The following is a 25,563-nucleotide window of genomic DNA, read 5'->3' as shown; positions in this document are numbered from 1 at the left end:
GAGGGCATGGAGGTAATGTGCAGCTGAAATGGTTAAGTTCAGACTTAAACGCTAAGCTGAAGAGTTTTCAGACTTGACTCTACAGAAAATAAAGAAGCATTTGAGGTCTTAAAAAGAAAGCAGGGATACCTGTGGTGGTGGCGTTATGTATCTGTGCAAATCAATACGGCAAATACACCTTCAAAGAAATCTAACAGCACTGTGAACAGATGACTAGGAGTGGAAAGAACTTGAGGCTATTATGTAATAGTCCAAAGGAGAGATAGAAACTTGGAATACAGCAGATAGAGGATAACAGTAGACTGACCTAAGTACTGTAAAAGGACCTGAAAAGCTACATTTTAACAGTGGGGGAAAGGGAAGAATCTCAATGCAAGCAGATAGGTGGGACAGTAACTCAAGAAAATTTTTTTTTTACTTATTTTGTTACTGGAAAAGATTGAGTTTAGATGTGTTAAATTTGAGACATCTGGAGATACTCAAGTAGCTATATCCAACAAGGGTGTGAAATTAAACCTCAGAAAGAAGAGGTTGTACACAGAGCTGTAGATCTGGGAGGTAGCTGTTTAAGACAGATGAAGACATTAGAGAAAAGAGAGAGAAGAATAAGGGACTACTGAATAAAGAACCCAGAGAACACCAAAATCAAAAGAATTAGAAAAAGTGGACAGAAGTCAAATCAGGGAAGGAAAAAAAAAAGAATTTAAGAAAGGATGACAGAATCCATTACGAACACTGTAATTTACAGAAATATTAAGAGATGAATTCAGATGATGTGTCAGAGTTCAATATCTGATTTAAAATTAAATACTGGGCAGCCCCAGAGGCTCAGCAGCTTAGTGCCACCTTCAGCCCAGGTGGTGTGATCCTGGAGTCCCAGAATCGAGTCCCACATTGGGCTCCCTGCATGGAGCCTGCTTCTCCCTCTGCCTGTGTCTCTGCCTCTCTCTCTCTCTCTGTCTGTGTCTCTCATGAATAAATAAAATCTTTTTAAAATATAAATAAAATTAAATACTAAGAGGATTAGAGGACACTTTTGACTTGGTTCATGTTTATAAAATATTATTTTCCTCTGATGAAAAAAATCTGTGGGCTCCCGGAATAAGCCTTCTCCAATATCTCCCTAAGTCAACAGTTTGGAGTTGGTGAGTCACATTCTTTCCTCACATACCTTCAACAAACTTAGTTGAAGTATAAAAACAGGCTGAAGGTGACAAGGGAATGCCTGAGACCCCACTGCCTTCAAGGATTAACAATCTTAAATGATGCTGATAAGCAAAAAGGCCATAAAACGTGAAGGTCATTTTCTAGAGAGAAGATGTTTGTTTTGCTTTCTTATCAGTCTACACATGCTTACTATAAAGGCCTAGAGGTCATGATAACACATAACTCTTAGCTTTATTTTTAATTTTTATGAAAATGATAAAAATGAGCTTCCTAATCTTAGTTTCCTGCTCACACAAAAACTGAACTCAAGTCCATTTCCATTTAATTCTGTATCTTTATTAAAAAAATTATCTCTTTTATTTATAGCACAATCAATAACTGACTTTCATCTATACGCCTACATGGCCAAGGCTATTGTTTATATTCTATTTAAAGTTGCAACAGATTATTTTTCTCAAAAAAAAAATGTATTTGAGCACTTCACAAGTTGAGTTTTAGATACTTGAGAAGTTTCATTATCCAGAACCTCATTATCTAGCAGCACCAGATAGAACTGGCATTAAGTCTCACCATTTTGCTGCCAGTAACTCATTTACCCATCTTACCAAGCCAGAAATCTGGAAGTCATCCTAGAGTCTCCTTTTCTCTAACTCCCAAAGATTAATCATTCACCACAGTTAAACAGCTCCCAAAAAAGTTCCTCAACCACCATTATCCCTTGTCTGAGTATTAACCCATTAACATCTGGTAATATATTCTATCTTTACAGTACTAAAAGACTGCAAGTACAGCATGTCAATGCAAAATCAAAGAACTGTTCCTTTCAACAAAGCACCTGACTTATCACATTATCATTCTATCATCTTATCTAGGAGTAAGTGCCTCCAGTTATTCCAAAATGCTATATTCTCCCACAACCCATAGGCCTGAGTTAGATTTTCCATCCCCTTTTCTGCTAACATTTATACATAAAAAACAATGTTAATTTCTTAAAGCACAAAAGTAGCAAACCCTAATCTCAATAAAGGAAAATGTTCATAAAGATCTTGATTATATTACAGATAAAGGAACAAATCTATTCATATAATTACAATGAATTTCTTTATAAATTTGTATTTAGTCAAAAGTCACTAATTTAGTATTTTGCTAAAATCTAAAAATACAATAAAATGTTCAAAACATGGAAGTTACCTGAGGAGAGTCAAAAGGATATCGACTACTAAACTTAAATAGAAGCTGAAATTTTTCCCCTTCATATAAGGTACCTGGTGCACCTTCCATGTCTACGATCCACCTAGAATAGGGAAAAAAAAACAAAAACAAAAAACTTCAGATAAGAAGAATTGGGGTGAGAAAGAAAAGGGAAGACTGAAGACTTCCTTTATGCCAGGCATTGGGATAGGAGTCATTCATGTGTAACAGTGCACTTCATTCTCCCAACAATTAGAGTTGGTATCAACACCCCTTGCCCTATATCCTTCTCTGACGCTCAAAGGTTAAGTAACTAGATCAAAGTCAGGCAACTAGCAAAGGCCAGAGCCAAATTTTAATCCAGGTCTGAGAACACAAAATGAAAACCCAACTCAAGTGTGTTGACACCAAAGCCTGCACTCTTGATACTCAATTTATGCTGTCTTATTTTTCCAAAACAGTATTTCCACAATGACTGAAAAGATTTTATATAGATAATATCAAACTAATGAACTGCCCATCTGATACCACTTTAAAAGCAATGGACAAAGTAGGTATCAAAAATGACTAGAGAACTGTGGCTGTTAGATCTATCTTCTCATCAGTGTTCTAGAGACAAAAGGAAAAAGCAGCTAAACTAACATTAGTCCACTTACTCTGATAGCTACTCAAGGCTCTATACTGCCTTTCCTTTGTCTGTTTCAGGTATTTAAGGAAACTCAGAAGAGCTTTCCATGGCCTCTTTACAAGCTTACTTTGTTTCCACATATAATAATCATGAATATAAATCTCTTTTAAATTATAACCTGTACACTTATCTCTTGTTTATTTATTTAAAGTAAGCTCTACACCCAGCATGGAGCTTGAACTCACAACCCCGAGATCAAGAGTCACATGCTCTATCAACTGAGCCAGCCAGGACCCCCTATCTCTTGTGCTTAAAAAAAAAAAAAAAAAGGAGGGGAAGGAGTCTTTTCTCCCTCTCCCTTTCCCTCTGCCCCTCCCCCTGCTTATGCTCTCTCTCTCTCTCAAATAAATAAATCTTAAAAATAAATGAAATAGGGATCCCTGGGTGGCGCAGCGGTTTGGCGCCTGCCTTTGACCCAGGGCGCGATCCTGGAGAGCCGGGATCGAATCCCACGTCGGGCTCCCAGTGCATGGAGCCTGCTTCTCCCTCTGCCTGTGTCTCTGCCTCTCTCTCTCTCGCTCTCTGTGTGACTATCATAAATAAATAAAAATTTAAAAAAAAAAAAATAAAATAAATGAAATAAATAAATTTCAAAAAAGGGAAACTGGGGTGCCTGGATGCCTCCTCAGTCAGTTAAGCATCCAACTCATCCAACTCTCCATTTCAGCTCAAGTCATGATCTCAGGGTCCTGAAATCAAGCCCTCCAAACCTAGTGTGGAGCCTGCTTAAGATTCTCTCTCTTGGGATCTCTGGGTGGCGCAGCGGTTTGGCGCCTGCCTTTGGCCCAGGGCGCGATCTTGTTGACCCGGGATCAAATCCCACGTCGGGCTCCCGGTGCATGGAGCCGGCTTCTCCCTCTGCCTGTGTCTCTGCCTCTCTCTCTCTCTGTGTGTGACTATCATAAATAAATAAATAAAAATTAAATAAAATCTTAAAAAAAAAGATTCTCTCTCTTCCTCTGCCCCTTCCTACCACTCATGCACGCATTCTCTAAAAAATTAATTTTTAAAAAAATAGATAAAATTTTTAAAAAAGGGATAGGAGTAGAAAATGATTTTTTAAAAAGGATTAATGGTGGCAAAGATGATGGGGCCACACTGAGAAGCAAAAGTGGACCAACCATAAGAATGAGTTCCTAATTATAGCACTAGCCAATTCCTTTCCTCTTAAACTTTTTAGGTATAGAAATTTATTACTTTAAGTATAGAGAAACTAAAGGAACTAATATTGAGAATACAGTGTTGAGGTTCTAGTCATCACCCCACATACTATGGAGTTAGGAGCTTATAATAAACGTGCCTACTCTCTAAAAGCAATCAGCTAATATATACAGGGCCTTAGGAGCATAGCTAATTCATTTTTGGAATGTATGTTCAATACCATACATGGTAATAAAAGGTATGACCATAGAGCCAAGACGTAATATTTTACAGTGAAATTACACAGTACTGTACCTTAGCTGTGTGGCCATGAATAAGCTGTTCTATTTCTCTCATTTTAACTATTTAAATTATAAAACAGATATAAAAAACAAAGTTAAAAGTTCATTAAAAAAAGGTATTCATCCCAAAGTGTTGGAAAGATAACTGGCATTATGCATGTAAAACACACAGTACTTTCCTGACATAAAAACACAGTAAATTAAATACAATGTATAAGCTGTACTATAAACAACAACAAAAAACTATTTTCTTTATAAACTGTGTCCTTCCTGGCCATCAAAATCCCCTTTTTATTATTCTCCCCTGACACCCACTATGCACAGTGACTATTCCAAGGAAAATCAGAGGACTTCCTGGTGCCCTTTCTTAAAGATATTTGACAGAGTTAGAGCGTTTAGAGCATGAGCTAGCTCGAGCAGGGTTGGAAGAAAAGAGGGGAAGCGAGAGGGAGGTTCTCAAGCAGGCTCTAGATTGAACACAGAGCTCAACTGTGGGCTCGATCTCAGGACACTGAGATCATGACCTAAGTCAAAGCCAAGAGTCCAGAGTTTAACCAACTGAGCCATCCAGGGAACACTTCCTGGTGCCCTTTCATTCTGTTTATAGGGCAAATTTTAAGACATAATGTACCATATATTTACATGTGATCTATCCCAACAGCTTTTTTCCCCCCCCAACAGCTTTTAAATAATAGCTAAGCAAATACCTCAGTAATCCTTCCAATATCTGGGTGAGATAGGTCAAAGGCGGCATAATTTTCAACATTGTGCAGGATAATTTTAAATAACTTTTTGCTAATTGAAAAAGCAATCAATTTATGTCCATTATAGAAAATTTAGAAAGATATAAATAAACAAAAATACCCAAAAATAATCACCGCTGAAGTACTTCGGGTACCTTTCATTCTAGACATTTTGTAGTTTATCGATGGAATTGATACCTGATAGTTAAATTACACAAATTCAAATTATCAGTGTTTATAGGATGCCTGGGTTAAGGGTCTGACTCTTGATTTTGGCTCACATCACAATCTCAGGGTCCTGAGACTGAGTCCTGTGTCGGCTCCACACTGGGCATGGAGTCTACTTAAGAGTCTCTCAAAAAAAAAAAAAAAAAAAAAAAAAAAAGAGTCTCTCTCTTCCTCTGCCCACCTTCAACCCCCACAATTCTCTCTAAAAAATAATAATTAAAATTTAAAAATATAAAAAATTTAAAAAACAAATCCTCAGTGTTTATGAGTCCAATTAAGAGCATACGTTCCTGAGAAGTCTTCCTGTGAGTAGCTATTGTTTCAGGATTCTAATGTTTAAAAACATATTTTTCATACATTCATAGCTCCTAATCAAAGAAACAGCCAACTATTCCACTCCAAAGGAAAAACTAGCTCTGTTGGCTATATTACAACAGGATACACACCAATATGGCCTCTCTAAGGAATTTTCAAAAGTAATCATGACTATATAAAAGTTGTGCATTTCAGGCTTTAACTGAGGGGATGGCATTCAAGGTCTTAACCTGAGAAATAATTTCCCTGTTAATAATATCTACATTGTTTCCAAACTGTCTCTATAACATGTAATGCTGAAATGAGCATAGTTAATTCTAAGTTAATTTTTTTTTAAAGTAAGCTCTATGCCCACCAACATGGGGCTTAAATTCACAACTGCGAGATCAAGAGTTGCACATTCTACTGAATGAGCCAACCAGGCACCCTTGGTTCTAGGTCTCTGTTTCTTCCTTAGGACAGCATAGGGGTTTATTTATTAGTTCAAAGGATAGGATACTCTTATTTTTAAAGGTCTTAATACATACTACCAAACTGTCTTCCAGAAAGTGTTTTTCATCATTGTTTTTATGCTACTTAAACACATCTTTTAAGATCTAATTTTTTTAGACTACTTTTATACCCTGGAAGATAGTCAAAGATAAAAGTTTTGTGATTCATTTACAATAAATTATTTTAAAAGAGAAATTGTTTGACAAACATCTCTAAATGACAGGTTTATTCTGTAACAAAGATAAAGCTGTTTTGGTAGTTACAATTTGTGGTATAACTGCTTGACAATCTATACAAATGTTTCCATTTGTACAAATGTAAAACATTCCTTTAACTTTTTATAAATCACTGTTATGTGGGTCCCACTCTTAACAAAAAAAGGAAAGGTTGAAAGAGGAAGCACTTGGTTATTACCAATGAAAATGGAATATAATCTATTTGTTTAGTTATACAGAACAAAAATACCTCTTAATGGGGCACCTGGGTGGCTCAGTGGTTGAGCATCTTGCCTTTGGCTCAAGGCATGATCCCGGGGTCCTGGGATCAAGTCCCATATCAGGCTCTCTCTCCACAGGGAGCCTACTTTTCCCTCTGCCTATGTCTGCCTCTCTTTGTCTCTCACAAATTAATAAATAAAATCTTTTAAAAATGTATATAATAATTATATATATAATTATTATATATCTAAATGTGTTCTATTTTCAAATTTTGTTTGATAGAAATGAAAAATCAATTGAGAGTTACAAAAAGAAGTGGAAAACCTTAAATGCATATTACTAAATAAAAGAGGCCAATCTGAAAGGCTACACTGTATGATTACAACTATATGACTGTCTGGAAAAGGGAAAACTACAGAGATAGTAAAAAGATCAGTGGCTGGGGGAGATGATGAACAGCTGGAGCACAGGGGATTTTTAGGCCAGTGAAAATATTCTGTATGATACCATAATGATGATATATGTCGTTGCACATTCGCCCAAATCCTTAGAACATATAACACCCATAATGAATTATAATCCAAACTATAGACTTTGGGAGATTATGATGCATCAATCATGCTTCATCAATTTTAACCAATGGATGTTGATAATGGGGGAGGCTGTGCATGTGTGAGAGCAGAGGGTATGTGGGAAATCTGTACCTTCTGCTCAATTTTGCAGGGAACCTAAAAATGCTTGAGGACCTAGCAATGTTTTAAAGACTGTTACAGAGCTAGAGATCTGTACCCATTTTCAAACAATGTATCCAACCAAACATCAATAGGTCCATTCTTCATATCCCTGATTTTAAAAAGCATAACTTCTGTCTTAAGTATGGACTCAAACCTCACAAAGGTAACTAAAAGTCATGTTTCTGGGCAGCCCCGGTGGTGCAGCAGTTTGGCGCCGCTTGCAGCCCGGGGCATGATCCTGGAGACCCTGGAACCCGCGCCGGGTTCTCTGTGTGATGCCTGCTTCTCACTCTGCCTGTGTCTCTACCTTTCTCTGTCTCTATGAATAAATAAATAAATCTTTAAAATAAAATAAAATAAAAGTTATGTTTCTCTAAAAGGATAAATATGTCCATTAATTTTGGTCACTTTTGCTCTCTTGATCTAGAATGTCATGAAGCATTTAAATTATGCTTTTTGTCCTACAACTTGGTCTATAGTAAACTTTTATCGTGTTGCCTCCCATCCCTTTAATGTTTTTGGAGTTTTGTTTTTTTTTTTTTAAGGAGAGGTTTCATTATTTTAAATCCTCCCCCATCCCCACCCCCGATTTCAGAACATTTACCCTTGCCTAACAAAACTATTAAAACAAAGGAGTGGTAAAAATAGACTATACTGGATTGTGAGATCTTAGGATGACACTCTTGAAAACATTTCAAACTAATTCAAATGCTCATTTTTTTATGAGAGGACACATATCTCTCTATGCTTCTTGGTTTCTTATCTGGGAGAAGACTTCTTTACGTCTTCTAAGGAAGGAGCAGAATTAGAATACTTCTTGTGTCTTCCTTCTTTACACTTCACTTCTTCATCCTCATGAAGAAGTTTCTTATCTATTAAAAGAGGTTGCTAAATAGTCTGACATTCATTTAGTTACCCTTCTGTCAGGGCAATTAATGTATTCAGGGAATGGAGACATATCTTGACTCCTACTTTCTTTCAAATCTTTACATGTGATTTCGAAAAATTTGACAAACAACCTCATTCCAAATTGTTATTTTTTAAATAATTTATTTATTTATTCATGAAAGATGCTGAGAGAGGCAGAAACATGGACAGAGGGAGAAGCAGGCTCCCTGCAGAGAACCTGATGCGGAACTTGATCCCAGGACTCCGGGATCACAACCTGAGCTGAAGGCAGATGCTCAACCACTGAGCCACTCAGGTGCCCCATACTGCTCTATTTTAGATGGAAATCACTTCATAAACAAAGTCAGACCGAAGTCTTTATAGGATGCCTCTTTAGCAGGAAACATTTAAAAATATTACTGATCAACATTGGTTTTTATTTTATTGTTGTTTTTTAAAAGATTTTATTTATTCATTTGACAGAGAGAGAGCACAAGCAAGGGGAGTAGCAGGCAGAGGGAGGAGAAGCAGGCTCCCTGCTGAGGAGGGAGCCTAATGTAGGGCTTGATTCCAGGACCCTGGGATCATGACCTGAGCCAAAGGCAAATGCTTAACTGACTGAGCCATCCAGGCTCCCAAAAATATATATATATATTTTAAAAAAGGTTTACAAATCACACATTATATACAATGAGTATGATACTATCCTATGACACAAAATGGCATATATAAAATGCACAGAATAAGATTTATCTATCTTTTGATGGAAGAGTGGGATGGAATATGAAAAATTCTACATTTTATTTTTTTTTAAGATTTATTTATTTTGGGGGTGGGAAGAGGGGCAGAGGGAGGAGAAAGACTCCCCACTGAGCGCAGAGCCCAATACAGGGTGAAATCTTACAACCCTTAACTGAAATCAAGAGCCATGGATGTTTAATCAACTGAGCCACCCAGGTGCCCCCAAATTCTACATTTTAAAAAGTATATTTTCATATATTACACTAATAATAAAAGAAGTATTTCAAAAACTAAACACTTACTGTGTAATTGAATTTTGCACACTCTTTTCATTTAAAGTCATTCCAGGAGGTGGGTCATTTTGCAAAGCCAACAGTTCTTTCTGCAGTCGTTTCTAAAAAAGAGTATCAACAATTTGTACTTCAAAAAAATGACATCTTTCTAGTTTCACAGATTGAATCTTTTATGCCTACCTCTCTAATTTTTAATTTTGTCCTATAATTACAACAAAAACATTTCTAAATATATTTGTAAACACTGATGCTGTAAAGTGATCATACAGAGCAGCCATCTACCTACAGAACTTCACTGTTACTCCACTGAGGTTATAAGATCTCAGCCTAAGTTAAAACTGCTTACAAATTTTAGCAGTGTTTCCTTTACTGCTTTCCAATAATAAAAACCATAGTTCTCCATCATCCTTAAAAACAATGTATCATTTCAGACATATAAGCTTTTCAAAAAAACTATACAAATAACCATATGCAAAAAGCCTTCTTGAAAATGTTTTGAATAATGTTAATTTATAATTTACATCCCATATTTGTTTTCTTAAATAGGATATTTGCACATAATTTATTTTTTTATATAATTTTATTTTTTATTGGTGTTCAATTTGCCAACATATAGAATAACACCCAGTGCTCATCCCATCAAGTGCTCCCCTCAGTGCCCGTCACCCAGTCACCCCCACCCCCCGCCCACCTCCCCTTCCACCGCCCCTAATTCGTTTCCCAGAGTTAGGAGTCTCTCATGTTCTGTCTCCCTTTCTGATATTTCCCACTCATTTTTCTCCTTTCCCCTTTATTCCCTTTCACTATTTTTTATATTCCCCAAATGAATGAGACCATATAGTGTTTGTCCTTCTCCGATTGACTTATGTCACTCAGCATAATACCCTCCCCAGTTCCATCCACATCGAAGCAAATGGTGGGTATTTGTCATTTATTTGCACATAATTCAAACTTTCTATACCAGAATATATCGGGGTCCAAGATATGCAGTTATTTTTCTACATATTGGATGCCCCTAATTGGCTGTATTTTACATTCTTGTTCGTATAGTTTCTATTGCTCAACTCTTCCCATATTATCACTAATGGACATTCTTTTTCAGTATACAAGAAAGCAAAACAAAACCCACCAAAGCCCATAGATTATGAGTTTAAAAACCAAATAGCTAATGTTATTAGAACTGCATGTAACACTATAAAACTTTTTCTTTTTTTTATAATAAATGTATTTATTGCTGTTCAATTTACCAACACACAGAATAACACCCAGTGCTCATCCCGTCAAGTGCCCCCCTCAGTGCCCTTCACCCATTCACCCCCACCCCCCGCCTTCCTCCCCTTCCACCACCCCTAGTTCGTTTCCCAGAGTTAGGAGTCTTTATGTTCTGTCTCCCTTTCTGGTATTTCCCACACATTTCTTCTCCTTGCCCTTATATTCCCTTTCACTATTAATAAAATAAACTCTTAATGAGCATCTTTTCTGCATTAAAGTAGACAAGCATGGGTATCTGTTCAGAACTCAACAATTCTCTGCTTAAAAGCTACCTTGTGCTTTTTCTGGAATGAAATGTTACCAACAATATAGCAAATGTTTCTAGATCTTTTCAATGTATGATACCTTCAAATAAGTTTAACATCATCTAGCACCATTACAGATTCGAAAACTCCTCCCTTCTTTGTTGACAATCAATGTAAAAAACTGATTAATACTTGGCCCACCAGCAGCTATTTGTGGACCACTATGCCTTTGCTTTGGTCTCTGTGTCCCTTCTGCAATCACCTCCTATGTTTGTTTGGCTATTACTTCACAAGGAGGACAAACTATGCGGATCACAGTAACCCCCGGGCCTAGAATATGCTCTAAAACATTTGCTAATAAATCAGTAAATTGTTAAAAAACAAACCCTCCCTCAGATCCTACAATATCACAATTGCTAATAACAGTGAAAATAAAGTATCAGCTATTTGCAATTTCTGACCTTAGCTGCCTTTAAAAATGCAAAATAATGACAAACTGAGGACTTAAGAAAAATTCTAATTATCTAAAATATAGAAATAAAGCTGCCTGAATAAGTTGTTTTGAATAAAAGAATGTGATAAATTTTTGCTAGAATAAGGTTTTTAATTTATTCCACTTATAACAAATGTGGGTTTTATGATCAAGTAAATGTTTTTAAGGTTTTTATTTTAATTCCAGTATAGCTAACATACACTGTTATATTAGTTTCAGGTATACAATATAGCAATTCAATGTTCAAGTAAATTTTTAAAAACACTGGGTACAACAAAGAGAAACATTTCTTCAATGCAGGACTTCTCAGAGACTTCTGATATACTAACTTGCACAATGATTCTTCAAGGGGAAGAAAAGTAACTAAACCCCCTTAGTGTAGAGCATCCTGGAAAAGTCTTGTTTCAATAACCACATTTTAGGTTACACTGCTGTAGATATTCTCCAGATCTTGAGAACTTTACTAAACAGGGAAAACAAGCCCTTGTTATCAAATCAAGGATATAGAGGAAAGTCAATTTGCACAGCTACTAACTGAAACATAAACATATAAAGGTAAGCTATGAAAAGTTTTATTGGTATAATTATTCCTAGGTCCCCTGAACATAATGATAAAGGATACTACAAAAGAAAGAAAGAAAATGTTTTCCACACCCTGACACTACTTCTTACATGTCCACAAAGAAAGAGACCTGTGATGACCAAATTCCAAGAGAATCTCCAATTAACTCTGCTTCCCTATATTCACATCTTTGTGTAGTTCCTCCCCACACTGTACCAAAATTGGTCAGTGTGACCAACAGAATACAGAAGAAATGATATGTTATTCCCAAGATTAGATTCTAAAAGACTATGGCTTACATTTTGGTTATTCTCTTTAGAATCACCTGTGGTACTGTGAATAGCCCAATTCAGAAGCTCACATGCTAATAAGATTAGCATGTGGTCTCCTGCTAATAACCTCATATGATTTGGAAGCATACTCTCCAACATTAACCAATCTTTAAGATGACTGCATCCCAGGCCAATATCTTGCCTACAAACTCAAGAAAGACTTTAAATCGGAACCATCCAGCTTAAGCCTGATTCCAGACCCTTGGGACTGCATGGGATTATAAATGTTTGTTCTCTCAAATTACTAAATTTGAGGGGAATTTGTTATATAGCAAGAGATAATGCAGGACCTCTACTCCCAACTCCCATCGTGAGAAGGGGCTATCATCCACTTTTCATTTCACTATCACAGGTCAGAATCCAAAACATTCACCTGACCATGTTTTTTTTACTGAGGGAGTGGAGACACTACATTAAAAAGACAAATCATGCCAGTTCCTTACCATCTTAGCTACTAGGCAGTAAACTACTTTGCACATCCACAAGCTTTCCAATTAAGAGATAAAGCAGGGCCAATAGTTTGGGGGCTAACAAGTATTTATTTACTAAGTTCTACTCATTCATGCACTTAAAATCACAACTTAAAAAAGAAAGAATGGAAGGTCAAGTGATGTGCCTATTTGGCAGGTTCACAAAAACGGGGAATTTACCCTTTGGGGTATATTCTTCCCAGAACAGTAATTCATTGGAGAAGGCAAGACAGGTCTTTATTTATTTTTGTAAAGATTTTATTTGAGAGAGAGAGAGCACGTGCACTCACATGTGTGAGCAGGATGGGGGGGGGAGGAGAGGGAGAGGAAGAAGCAGACTCCCCATTGAGCAAGGACTCTGGTTCCAGGACCCTGAGATGACGACCTGAGCCAATCAGATACTTAACCAACTGAGCCACCCAGGTATTCCACAAGTCTTTAAATAAACATTCAGTCCTCTCAAGGGTCCTCTGGATCTTCTAAACAACTGGTTCTAATCAGCTATGCTCAAAAACAAAACAAAATGCAAAAACAATAAAAAGGAAAAAAAAAGAAAATGGTTCTAAATTTCCTGAATATGGACACAGAGGCTAAAAGAGAAGGACCTAAAAAATTTGATGTAAAAATAAATAAAAATTCCTACTCATTTGAGGATATGAAGAACTAGTGTAACTAGAGATCACAACATGTAGCATCAATCAACAGAAAACTATTATCACAAGAGGAGGCATTCAGCTAACTTTGAAGACAAAGTGTTATAAAACGGGCCTCTGTGTGGCTCAGTCGGTCCACACAGGTCCTGAGATCGAGTACCACATCGGGCTCTCTGCTAATCCAGAAGCCTGCTCCTGCCTCTCCTTCCGTCTGCCACTCCCCCCACTGCTTGTGCTCACACGTGCTCTCTCTCTCTCTCTCTCAACTAAATATTTGAGAACAGAGAGCCTGACACAGAGTTCAATCCCAGGACCCTGGGATTATGACCCAAGCCAAAGACAGACACCTAACCAACCAAGCAATCCAGGTGCCCCAATAAATAAAATCTTAAAAAAAAAAAAAAATAAAAAGTACATACCTTAAATTAAAAATACTTTATTAAAAAAAACAACAAAAAACAAAAACAAAACAAACTGCAATAAAAGCAGATTAGAAACACTAGCAAAAAGCACTGATACCACTGGCTATAAAAGCCAGCATGACAACATGGTCTGCTTTCCCAGACACTGGTGAAAATAGCAGCTACAGACTGAGATAACTAGAGGTAACGGGAAATAACTGCAGAAGGTAACTACTGTAACTAAAGAAACAGAACTATGCAGAAACCACTGGGAAGAGAAGCCAAAAAATTACAAGTTAATAATAGTTTTTTTTACTTTAAAATGTAAATTCAATTAATTAACATATATTATTTAGTTTCTGAGGTAGAGGTCAGTGATTCATCAGTTTTACATAATAGTGCTCATTATATCACATGACCTCCTTAATGTCCATCACCCAGTTACCCCAACTCTCCACATCCTCCCCTCCAGCAACCCTGTTTGTTTCCTATGATTAAGAGTCTCTTACGTTTGTCTCCCTCTCTGACTTCGTCTTGTTTTATATTTTCCTCTCTTCCTCAACGATTCTGTTTTGTTTCTTAAATTCCATATATGAGTGAGATCATATAATGGTCTTTCTCTGATTGCAGTTCTAATGGTTCTTGGCCAAATATCACCCTTGTCTGTACCTAAATTGGTGAGGTATGAGAAAACTAATTACATATATTGTGACTGTATCATAATTCTCTGACTCAAACACTGTCAATTATAAGATCCACCATTATTTTATGTAACACTAAGAAAGGAAAACTGCTGCCAATTAAACAGTAACATATCATTGGTAAAACATCTTGATTCCAGATGTTTAAATATGAAAAAATATGCATTTAAAAATCTAGGAAATATATTAATAAGTATAATTTTCCTAATAGTTAAATATAAGAATTGCAAAATAAAACTTAAGTTTGTGAGTAAATTTAATATGCCTATAATTCTTTCCTCAATATTTAACACAAAACCAAAAATACATGGTCTCAATCTAAGAATATGCATTTTATTCCCAAAATTTGTAGAGCAGTGCACAGACATCTTGTCTTCCCAGGCAAAAGGGCCTAAAGTTACTACAAAAGAATTTACTTTTCTCATATATCAAAAATGGCCAGGTCCAGAACCTAAATGTTTGGAACCACATAAAGGAAACATAAAATAAACCTGAAAACTCCATCTCAGCCCTCATCTTCTGTTGCCTCAAGTCTGGAAGACTTGAAGGAATTTGAGCTCTAAGAAATCCAGGTGGATCTATAAACTCAATAAGAAAGATCCTAATATATCTAAATACCTTGGGAAAGAAATGATTAAACACTTTTAGAACTGGTTAGGCTTGGGGGTACCTGGCTGACTCAGTCAGTAGAGCATGCAACCCTTGATCTCAGGGTAGTGAATTTAAGCCCCACATTGGGTGCAAAGCCTACTTAAAAAAAAAAAAAAAAAAAAAAAAAAGAACTGGTTTGGCTTTTCAGTGGCTCTGGCTTCAATAGTCCAGCCAGCACCTCCCTTTCTTCCTCCCTCATCAATGCAAATGGTTCAAAGTGATATGAATCCATTCTAATTTATTAACTTTGGCGGGGGTGGGGGTGGGTGGGGGGTGGTCAAGGTAACCACTGACAAATTTTGCAACTGTTATCAATAACAAAGTATAGGGTCCCACCACAAAACTGAAGGACACTCCAGTATGTCACAATACCAGGGCTGGGAATCTCAGCTCCAAGATGACTAAAACAGCCCAGGATTTGTAACCCTCAATTTACAGTGACACTACTTCAATTCCTAAAACTTTTTTCCAGCTCAATGCATGTGAGAGATTACTCTTGAGATTTACTCTCCCATAGGACTGGGGGTTACTACAAGCCCAGCTTGAAGAAAAAATTTATGTAGTATGAAAAGGTTACTCTGGAGCTTAACATATTCTCTCTCCACTACCACCTAAGAATCACTATAGTAAGCTGCTTCCCTACACCGGAGGTGACCTGTGGGAACACAAAACAGTCAAAAATGTACCTAGGTGGCTCAGCAGTTTAGTGGCTGCCTTTGGCCCAGGGTGCGTGATCCTCGAGTCCTGGGATCGAGTTCCGCATCGGGCTCCCTGCGTGGAGTCTGCTTCTCTCTCTGTCTGAGTCTCTGCCTCTCTCTCCCTCTCTCTGTGTATCTCATGAATAAATAAATTTAAAAAAAAAAGATAAAGAACACATATATTATCACTCTTAACCTTATGAGATGTAAAGCCCTTGGAAGGCTCAAGCCACAGTTTATATACAAGAGTAAAAGAATTTAAAAGATAATCACTTTAAAGACTGTAATCACGGGACGCTTGGGTGGCTCCGTGGTTAAGGGTCTGCCTTCGGCTCAGGGCATAATCCTGGAGTCCAGGGATCCAGTCCCATATCAGGCTCCCTGCATGGAGCGTGCTTCTCCCTCTGCCTGTGTCTCTGCCTTTCTCTCTCTCTGTGTCTCTATGAATAAATAAATTTTAAAAATTAAATTAAATTAAAATAAATAAGTAAAATAAAAGTGGTAAACTCAAAAAAAAAGTGGTAAACTCTATCCTAACACAGATTCCTGATATTATGTGTACTGAACATAATTTAACCTAATGACTACATTACTGTGACAGCCTTAAATAACAATGAGGTCTATAAGCCCATTTGTCCTTACAGCAAATTGTGATAGTTTGATATCCTTGTTTTTATTTTTATTGTCATCTGCATTTTTATTGTCAATAACTTGTCACAATATCTCACCTCTAGTCACTGACGTCTTTTTCTTTCTCCTCCTTTCTCTCCTTTATCTGCTGCTTCCCCCTTTGCAACCCCATCCTGCATTACCCAGCAAAAGAGTATTTATTTTTGTGACTATATCACATTATTTTTAACTCTACTCATCTTCAGTGCTAGCACTAATAGTGGCAAACATTTATTGCTTCATAAGCTCTCAAACTTTAGTATACTGCCTCACTGAAACTAATCGGAGAAATTAGGAATAATTTCTAGAATAACTAGAAATTTTACCTAACTTCTCCAATCCTCATTAAAAGAAAAGCACAGCCTAGTCATAGGTCCACAGACCACACTTTGTGTAGCACATGATAAAACATGAAGTTTTATCCCAATGATGTGATCTTTGCCTCTTCAGCTGTCATTTTCATCAATGCCCACTGTTACATATTAATTCTAGTTTTTGCTTTTTCACACATCTGAGGATGAGTATGACAGTATTAAAGAAAAAAAGTACTACGATGGTTGTTCTATAGTGCACATTACTGTTTATGCTGAAAAAAAAACACACATCAAATGCAATGCACCAAACAGCCAGTTGTGAATGCAATGTAAAAGTTCTTAAAGGAAATTAAAAGTGCTATCTCAGCGAACACACGAATGGTAAGAAAGTGAAACTGCCTTATTTTGATATGGACAAGTCCGAGTGGTCTGGATAAAAGATCAAACCAACCACAATATTCCCTTAAGCCAAAACCTAATCCAGAGCAAGGCACCAACTTTTCACATCTGTGAAGTCTGAGAAAAGTGAGGAAGCTGCAGAAGAAAGGTCTGAACCTGGCAGAAATTGGTTCATAAGGATTATGGAAAGAAGCGGTCTCTGTAACATGGAAGTGCAAGGTGAAGTAGCAAGTGCTGATATACAAACTGCAGTTAGGTTCTCCAGAAGATCCATCTAAGATAATTAATGAGAGTGGCTACTAAACGAGAGATTTTTCAGTGGAGATGAAACAGCCTTCTATTGGAAGAAGATACCATCTAAGACTTTCATACAGAGAAGTAGTCAACGCCTGGCTTCAAAGCTTCAGAGGACAGGCTGACTTTTGGACAAGGGACAGAGGGACTAATGCAGCTGCCGACTTTTAAGTTGAAGTCAATGCTCACTGATGGTTCAGAAAATCCTAGAACCCTTCACAATTATGCTAAATCTGGGACACCTGGGTGGCTCAGCAGTTGAGTGTCTGCCTTTGGCCCAGGGTGTGATCCTGGGGTCCTGGGATCGAGTCCCACATCAGGCTTCCTGCATGGAGCCTGCTTCTCCCTCTGCCTGTCTCTCATGAATAAATAAATAAAATCTTGGGATCCCTGGGTGGCGCAGCGGTTTGGCGCCTGCCTTTGGCCCAGGGCGCGATCCTGGAGACCCGGGATCGAATCCCACATCGGGCTCCCGGTGCATGGAGCCTGCTTCTCCCACTGCCTGTGTCTCTGCCTCTCTCTCTCTCTCTCTATCATAAATAAATTTAAAAAATGTATTTAATAAATAAATAAATAAATAAAATCTTTAAAAAAAAGAATTATGTTAAATATACTCTGCCAATGCTCTATAAACAGAACAACATAGCCTGGATGACAGCACATCTGTTTACAACATGGTTTACAAAATATTTTAAGCCTAATCTTGAGACCTATTGCCCAGGGAAGATTCCTTTCAAAATATTGCTACTCCATGACAATGTACCTGGTCACCCAAGAGCTCTGATAGGAGATGTACAAAGAGATTAATGTTGTTTTCATGCCAGCTAACCTAACATCCATTCTGCAGCCCATAGATCAAGGAGTAATTTTGACTTTCATGTTTTATTATTTCAATACATTTTGTAAGTATAGTTCCAATAGAGTTGATTCCTCTGATGAATCTGGGCAAAGTAAACTGAAAATCTTTTGGAAAGGATTTACCATTCTAGATGCCATTAAGAACATGTGTAATTCGTGGGAAGAAATCAAAATATCAAGACTAACAGGAATGTAGAAGTTGATTGCAACCCTCTTGGATGACTCTGAGGGGTTCGAGATTTCTGTGGAGGAAGTCACTGCAGATATGGTAGAAACAGCAAGAACAAAAAAAAAAAAAAAAAGAAACAGCAAGAAGTAGAGCCTGAAGGTGTAACTGAAGTGATGCAATCTCAGGATAAAACTTGAAAAGATGAGGAACTGTTTTTTTATGGATGAGCAAAGTAAGTGGTTTCTTGAGATGGAATCTACTCCTGGTAAAGATGCTATGACAATTGTTGAAATGACAAGAAAGGATTTAGAGTATTACATAAACTTAGTTGATAAAGCAGTGGCAGGATTTGAGAGGATTAATTCCAATTGTAACAAGTTCTACTTTGAGTCAGATGCTGTCAAACAGAGAAATCGTTCCTGAAAGGAAGAGTCGATCAATACAGCAAATTCCTTAAAATTAATTTTAAGAAATTGCTGCAGCCATCCCAACCAGCAACTACAACCCTAATCAGTCAGTGACCATCAATATCAAGACAAGAACCTCCACCAGTAAAAAGACTACAATTCACTGAAAGCTCAATGGTGGTTAGCATTTTTTAGCAGTATTTTTTTTAAGATTTTATTTATTTATTCATGAGAGACAGAGAGAGAGAAGCAGGCTTCACACAGGGAGCCCGATGCAGGACTTGATCCCATGTCTCCAGGATCATGCCCTGGGCCGAAGGCAGGCACCAAACCGCTGAGCCACCCAGGCGTCCCATGCAGTAAACAATTTTTTAATTATGCTATGAACTTTGTTTTTAAAGACACAGTGTTACTGCACACTTAACAGACTACAGTATAGTACAAATATAGCTTTTATATTGTGATAATTGCTTTGTTGTGGTGGTCTGAACCAAACCCACAATATCTCTGAGGTATGCCTATATCCCAAAGAATAAAAATCCTGGGCACCTGGGTGGTTCAGTCAGTTAAGTGTCTGACTCCTGGTTTTGGTTTCAGGTTGTGACCTCAGGTTTGAGATGCAGGCCCACGACAGGCTCTGCACTCAGTGGAGAGTCTGCTAGAGATTCTCATCCTCTCCCGCTGCCCCTATCCACCCTGCGTGTGTGCCCGTGCATGTGCACATGCTTGCTTACTCTCTTTCCCTTTTCCTCTCATAAATAAATAAACCTTAAAAAAAATAAATGATAAAAAATCCTTATTTAGGATAGAGAGAAATAAGAGAAAAACATTAAAAATATAGAGATAAATGACAAGGGTTGCTAATGCAACTGTGCATGAAATAGCCAAAAATGCTTTGGTCTCACTGCATCTAACAATCAACAGGAAGTGGAAGGTCAACAACAGAGGAACATAATGGAATAAAAACAAGACTACTATATACATTATCATTACAGTATCAAACTATTACTTTCCCCCAATATTAAACAATTATAACAACAGCTATCTATCTTCTTTCAGAGTGAGAGGCTAGGCAATGAAATGATTTTACCTTATTTTAAAATGAAGCAGAATTTGACTCAAATTAAGGAAGCATTTCTTTTCTACAAATTCCAAATACAAATTAAGGAAGCATTTCTTTTCTACAAATTCCAAATACATTTCTACAGAGCTTAGTTCCTAACAGTTATTTGTTGAAACTTTTTCCCCTTTTTGGAAATGGAAAGCCTCCAACAAGCAGAGGTATTCATTCTTTATTTTAAACTAACATTTTCAAAAATCAGATTGGAATGCAAATGTGACAAGACTTAAAGATCCCTCTCCTTAAAAACAGCCCACAGCCTAAAGAGAGATAAATATATAATAATTTCTACATGCTTCCAGGGTACAGCAGTACCTGAAAGAAGAGGAGTGGTCACAGAAAGAAACCAGGATCTTGGTAAACTAAAAAACCAAAGAAGAATGTGTTTCAGAGACTAAACAATTTCTTTTTCAGCAAAATAGCAGAACAGATACCCTGAAAAATTTTTACAAAAAACAAAGAGTGTAGGAATCCTCAAATAAAAGGATCATGGTTAGATTTTGCCTTGGGGAATTCTACCAAACCCAAGGATGGGTAAGACCAAAAAGTAAGGAATCTAACAGAAGACTATGACTCTTCAAGTTTAAGGGTAAGATAAAGGACATAGAAATTTGCCAGTTTTGAACTTAGCAATGAGCTAGGAAGATAAAACTTCTTTCATGAAAAGTCTTAACCTCAAGTAGATACCCACATGGGTTTGTAGTATGAATTCCTGCAATCTAAGGCAAGAATTTAATTAAAAGTGTTCCAGGCAGTAATGCCCAGGAAACTGGCAGCAGCAAATATAAGTCCTAAAGGAAAAGAAGTTCTATCCTTTTGAGGCAACAATTGTGCTTGTCAGAATCTAGAAAAATACATAAAAAATTAAGAACCAAATGAGAACTTATTCAGAAGACAACAGCATTCAAATACCCAGTGTGATAAAAATCTATCTTCCCTAGCTGGAATAGCACCAGATCTCCCCCAATTATTTTATGTCCTTGTACATTTATATCGCTGTGAACAAATGAACTCTAAGGCAGAGATTGTATCTACTTATCTCTGTATTCCTAGCATTCAAAACTGTGCCCAGGACATGTGTTACGCCTTAGTAAGTGTTTAAAAACAAGTTAATAAGGGTATTGACTAATTCACTATTTGCTAGGGGAAAAATCCAGAAACAATCAATGTGTCTATCAATAGCTAAATTATACAAATTATGGCATATGGAAATAAGACTGTGCAACCATTAAGAATTATGTGTACAGAACAAAAGAACCCCCAAATATACTGATGAATAAAAAACAAGCCTCAATCACTGAAATACAAATCAAAACGACAATGAGATACCACCTCACACCAGTGAGAAGGGCTAAAATTAGCAACTCAGGGAAAAACAGATGTTGGTGAGGATGTGAAGAAAATGGAACCCTCTTACACTGCTGGTGAGAATGCAAACTGGTACAGCCACTCTGTAAGATAGTATGGGAGTTCCTCAAAAAGTTAAAAATAGAACTACCCTACAACCCAGTAATTGTACTATTAGGTATTTATCCAAAGGATACAAACATAGTGATTCGAAGGGACACATGCACCCCACTGTTTACAGCAGCAATGTCCACAATAGCCAAAATTTGGCAAAAGCCCAGATGTCTATCGACAGATGAATGGGTAAGATGTGGAACAGAGATGCCTGGGTAGTTCAGTCAGTTAAGCGGCTTGCCTTCAGCTCACGATCTCAGGGTCCTAGGACCAAGCCTGGCTCTGCCCCTCCCCACTGCATGTCTACTCCACTCCCCACCCCCATTCTCTCTTAAAAAAAAAAAAAAGATGTGGGGCGCATGGGTGGCTTAGTGGTTGAGCATCTATCTGCCTTTGGCTCTGGGTGTGATCCTGAAGTCTCGGGATTGAGTCCCACACTGGGCTCCTTGCGTAGAGACTGCTTCTCCCTCTGCCTATGTCTCTGCCTCTCTGTGCCTCTCATGAATAAACAAATAATCTTTTAAAAAATAAATAAAAATAAAAAATAAAAGATGTGATACACAGATACACACATAATGGAATATTACTCAACCATCAAAAAGAATGAAATTAGGGGCACCTGGGTGGCTCAGTCAGTTAAGCATCTGCCTTCAGCTCAAGTCTCAATCTCAGGGTCCTGGGATCAAGCCTGAGTAGGGCTCCCTGATCAATGGGGAGTCTGCTTATCCCTCTCCCTCTCCTCCCTGTTCATATCCACTCTCTCTCTCAAATAAATAAATAAAATCTTAAAAAAAAAAATCTTGCCATTTGCAATGACATGGATGGAAAGAGAGGGTATTATGATAAATGAAAGAAGTCTGTCAGAGAAAGACAAATGTCATATGACTTCACTGATATGTGGGATTTAAGAAATAAAACAGATGAACATAGGAGAAGGGAAAGAAAATAAGACAAAAGCAGAGAGGAAGACAAATCATAAAAAACTCTTAACTATAGGAAAATAGCCTAAAGGTTGCTGGAGGGGAGGTGGGGAGATGGGATAACTGTCTGATGGGCATTAAGGAGGGCACTTGATGTAATGAGCACTGGGTGTTATAAGCAACTAATGAATCACTAAATTACCTCTGAAATAAATTAAACTGAATTTAAATTTAAAAAAAATAATTTTAAAAAAGCAAGCCTCGGGATCCCTGGGTGGCGCAGCGGTTTGGCGCCTGCCTTTGGCCCAGGGCACGATCCTGGAGACCCGGGATCGAATCCCACGTCGGGCTCCCGGTGCATGGAGCCTGCTTCTCCCTGCCTGTGTCTCTGCGCCTCTCTCTTTCTCTCATAAATAAATAAAAATTAAAAAAAAAAATGTCGAGAAGGCAGCCCCGGTGACTCAGTAGAGTAACAGAGAAATAGAGATAAAATATGAGACAAGAACACAAGAGAGTAAGAGGCAACATTTCAAGAGGTAATAATTAAAAAAAGATAAAAATTAAAAAATAATAAAGAGCTAATGATTGAGAATTTTCTAGACTTGCTGAAGACCAAGCTTCAGCCCAAAAAAACTCCATGAATTCCAAACAGCATAAATAAAAAGAACTCTAGAACGTAAAAAAGCATAGATTATCAACTAAAGAGCTAATCCTAAAACCAGAGAGAAAAGATGATTACCCACAAAGATATGGAAATTAGGCTGATGGCTATCATTTTATAAAAGTAACAATGGAAAAAAGGGAACATTAGAACTTAGAAAACAGTGGAATCTTATCCTTAGTGTAAGTGAAAACAATGGACAATTTTAACTCCTGTATCTAGCAAAACTAAGTTTCAGGAACACAGGTGAAATAAAGATATTTTCAGACAAAACAGTTTACCACCAAGAGTTTGACTAAACAATAAATCTTGACTTCCTTCTGGAAAATGATACCAAATGACAAGTTTAGGATGCAAGAAGGAATGGTAAGCAAAAATACATAAATAAGTAAGTAAATCTAAACACTGAATATAAAACAATATAGCCCACGATTCCTTTTGGAAGAACTCTTGGGGCCAGATGTGTTTCAAAATTAAGAAATTTAAAATAAAGCAGCACTCCATCAAACAAATTAGGATCTAGCATTTAAATAGCTAAATATTGGGATCCCTGGGTGGCGCAGCGGTTTGGCGCCTGCCTTTGGCCCAGGGCGCGATCCTGGAGACCCGGGATCGAATCCCATATCGGGCTCCCGGTGCATGGAGCCTGCTTCTCCCTCTGCCTGTGTCTCTGCCTCTCTCTCTCTCTCTGTGACTATCATAAAATAAAAATAAAATTTAAAAAATAAATAAATAAATAAATAAATAAATAGCTAAATATTTACAGTACATGGATTTTTTTTTCAAGACTATGCAGTCTCATGCTCATTCAGGTCAGGTTTCACCACTAGAAAAATCTGTGGTCAACTTATATGTAAGTTTTGGTTTCTAAATCTATTTTTAGATTTTGGATTTCAATAAAAGATATGAGCCCAAAATGTCAATTGGTATGGTTAAAATAGGACAAAACCATGATACAAGGAAATCAACACAGAAATTGGAAGACATGTAATGAGAGTTAAAGCATTTGAAGGCCACTATTTTTTTTTTTTTTTTAGAAGAGTGCAAACAGGGGTGCGTGGCTGGGTCACTCAGTAGAACATGCAACTTTTGATCTTAGGGTCACGAAGAGTGCAAATATTCATAAATTTTATTTTTTTAAAGACAATGGTTTAAAAAAAATTTTAAATAAATAAATAATAAAATAAAATAAATAAAATAAAAAATTAAATTAAAAATTAAAAAAATAAAGACAATGATTGTTGTTTTATTATTTTAATTGTAATATAGTTAAAATTGATAATTTTCAGGTTTTGATAACTATGCATACTAAATTAGATATCCTAATGCCTAAAAGTCAGTAAGACAACCAAACATAAAAAATGTCGAGAAGGGGATCCCTGGGTGGCCCAGCGGTTTGGCGCCTGCCTTTGGCCCAGGGCGCGATCCTGGAGACCCAGGATCGAATCCCACATCGGGCTCCCGGTGCATGGAGCCTGCTTCTCCCTGCCTGTGTCTCTGCGCCTCTCTCTCTCATAAATAAATAAAAATTAAAAAAAAAAAAAATGTCGAGAAGGCAGCCCCGGTGACTCAGCGGTTTAGCGCCACCTTCAGCCCAGGGCCTGATCCTGGAGACCTGGGATCAAGTCCCACACGGGGCTTCCTGCATGGAGCCTGCTTCTCCCTCTGCCTGTGTCTCTGCCTCTCTCTCTCTCTCTGTCTCTCATGAATAAATAAATAAAATCTTAAAAAAAAAAAGCAAGAGACCAGAACACACAATTTACAGAAAGCAACCAAATGATCAATTTACATAAAAAAGTACTCTCACTGGTCATCAGAAAACGAAAATTAAAGTCATATTACAGTAGTAACATATATCTACCAAAATGGCTAACATTAAAAACTGACAAGACCAAGTTGGCAATATATGCAGAAAGTGGAACTCTCATACAGTTGGTGGACAAACCATTGGCATTTTGTAAACCTGAATATAAACTATAATCTCACCCACCATTTCCATTCCAAGGTACCTACCCAACATTTATATGTCAACGCAACACAATTACAAGAATGTGTATAGTAGCATTATTCATGATAGGCCCAAACTAGGAACAGTCTATCAACAGTAAAATGGGTAAATAATTTATGGTCTATGCATACACTTCAATAAAAAGGAATCCGTTCTGCACACAACATGGATCATCTTATAAACTAATGCTGAGCAAATGAAATCAGACAAAGGAAAGAATACGTATCATATAATTTCACTCACCAATAGGCAAAGTAATCGACAGTATTAGAAGTCAAGATGGTTCTTATCCTTGGAAAGCAGAAAAAGGCAGTAGTGATTGGGAGCAGGCATAAGAGAGACTCTGGGGTACAACTATTATTTTATTTCTTTATATGTGAAAACATTCACTTTGTGAATATGTAAACTCTACATTTAGATGTTTATTCTTTTCTGTATGTTAACCT

General features: G+C 37.2%; 1 protein-coding gene across 3 annotated transcripts in view; it reads right to left on the bottom strand.

Moving 5' to 3' along the window:
* Positions 1 to 25,563, bottom strand: part of UBE2W (ubiquitin conjugating enzyme E2 W) — a 107,129-nt gene that overhangs the window by 56,183 nt on the left and 25,383 nt on the right. For all 3 annotated transcript variants that reach the window (XM_055318279.1, XM_055318280.1, XM_055318281.1), the window contains exons 2-3: positions 9,369 to 9,460; positions 2,359 to 2,461 (exon numbers count right to left, since the gene is read on the bottom strand). In XM_055318279.1, the coding sequence (XP_055174254.1) occupies positions 2,359 to 2,461; positions 9,369 to 9,460 (195 nt within the window). The remainder of the gene's footprint in view (positions 1 to 2,358; positions 2,462 to 9,368; positions 9,461 to 25,563) is intronic.

The sequence above is a fragment of the Nyctereutes procyonoides genome, unplaced genomic scaffold (assembly GCF_905146905.1).
Source record: "Nyctereutes procyonoides isolate TBG_1078 unplaced genomic scaffold, NYPRO_anot_genome, whole genome shotgun sequence".
Taxonomy (NCBI): Eukaryota; Metazoa; Chordata; class Mammalia; order Carnivora; family Canidae; genus Nyctereutes; species Nyctereutes procyonoides.
Note: the sequence above shows the minus strand (reverse complement) of the source record. Positions and strands in the feature narration are given on the sequence as shown.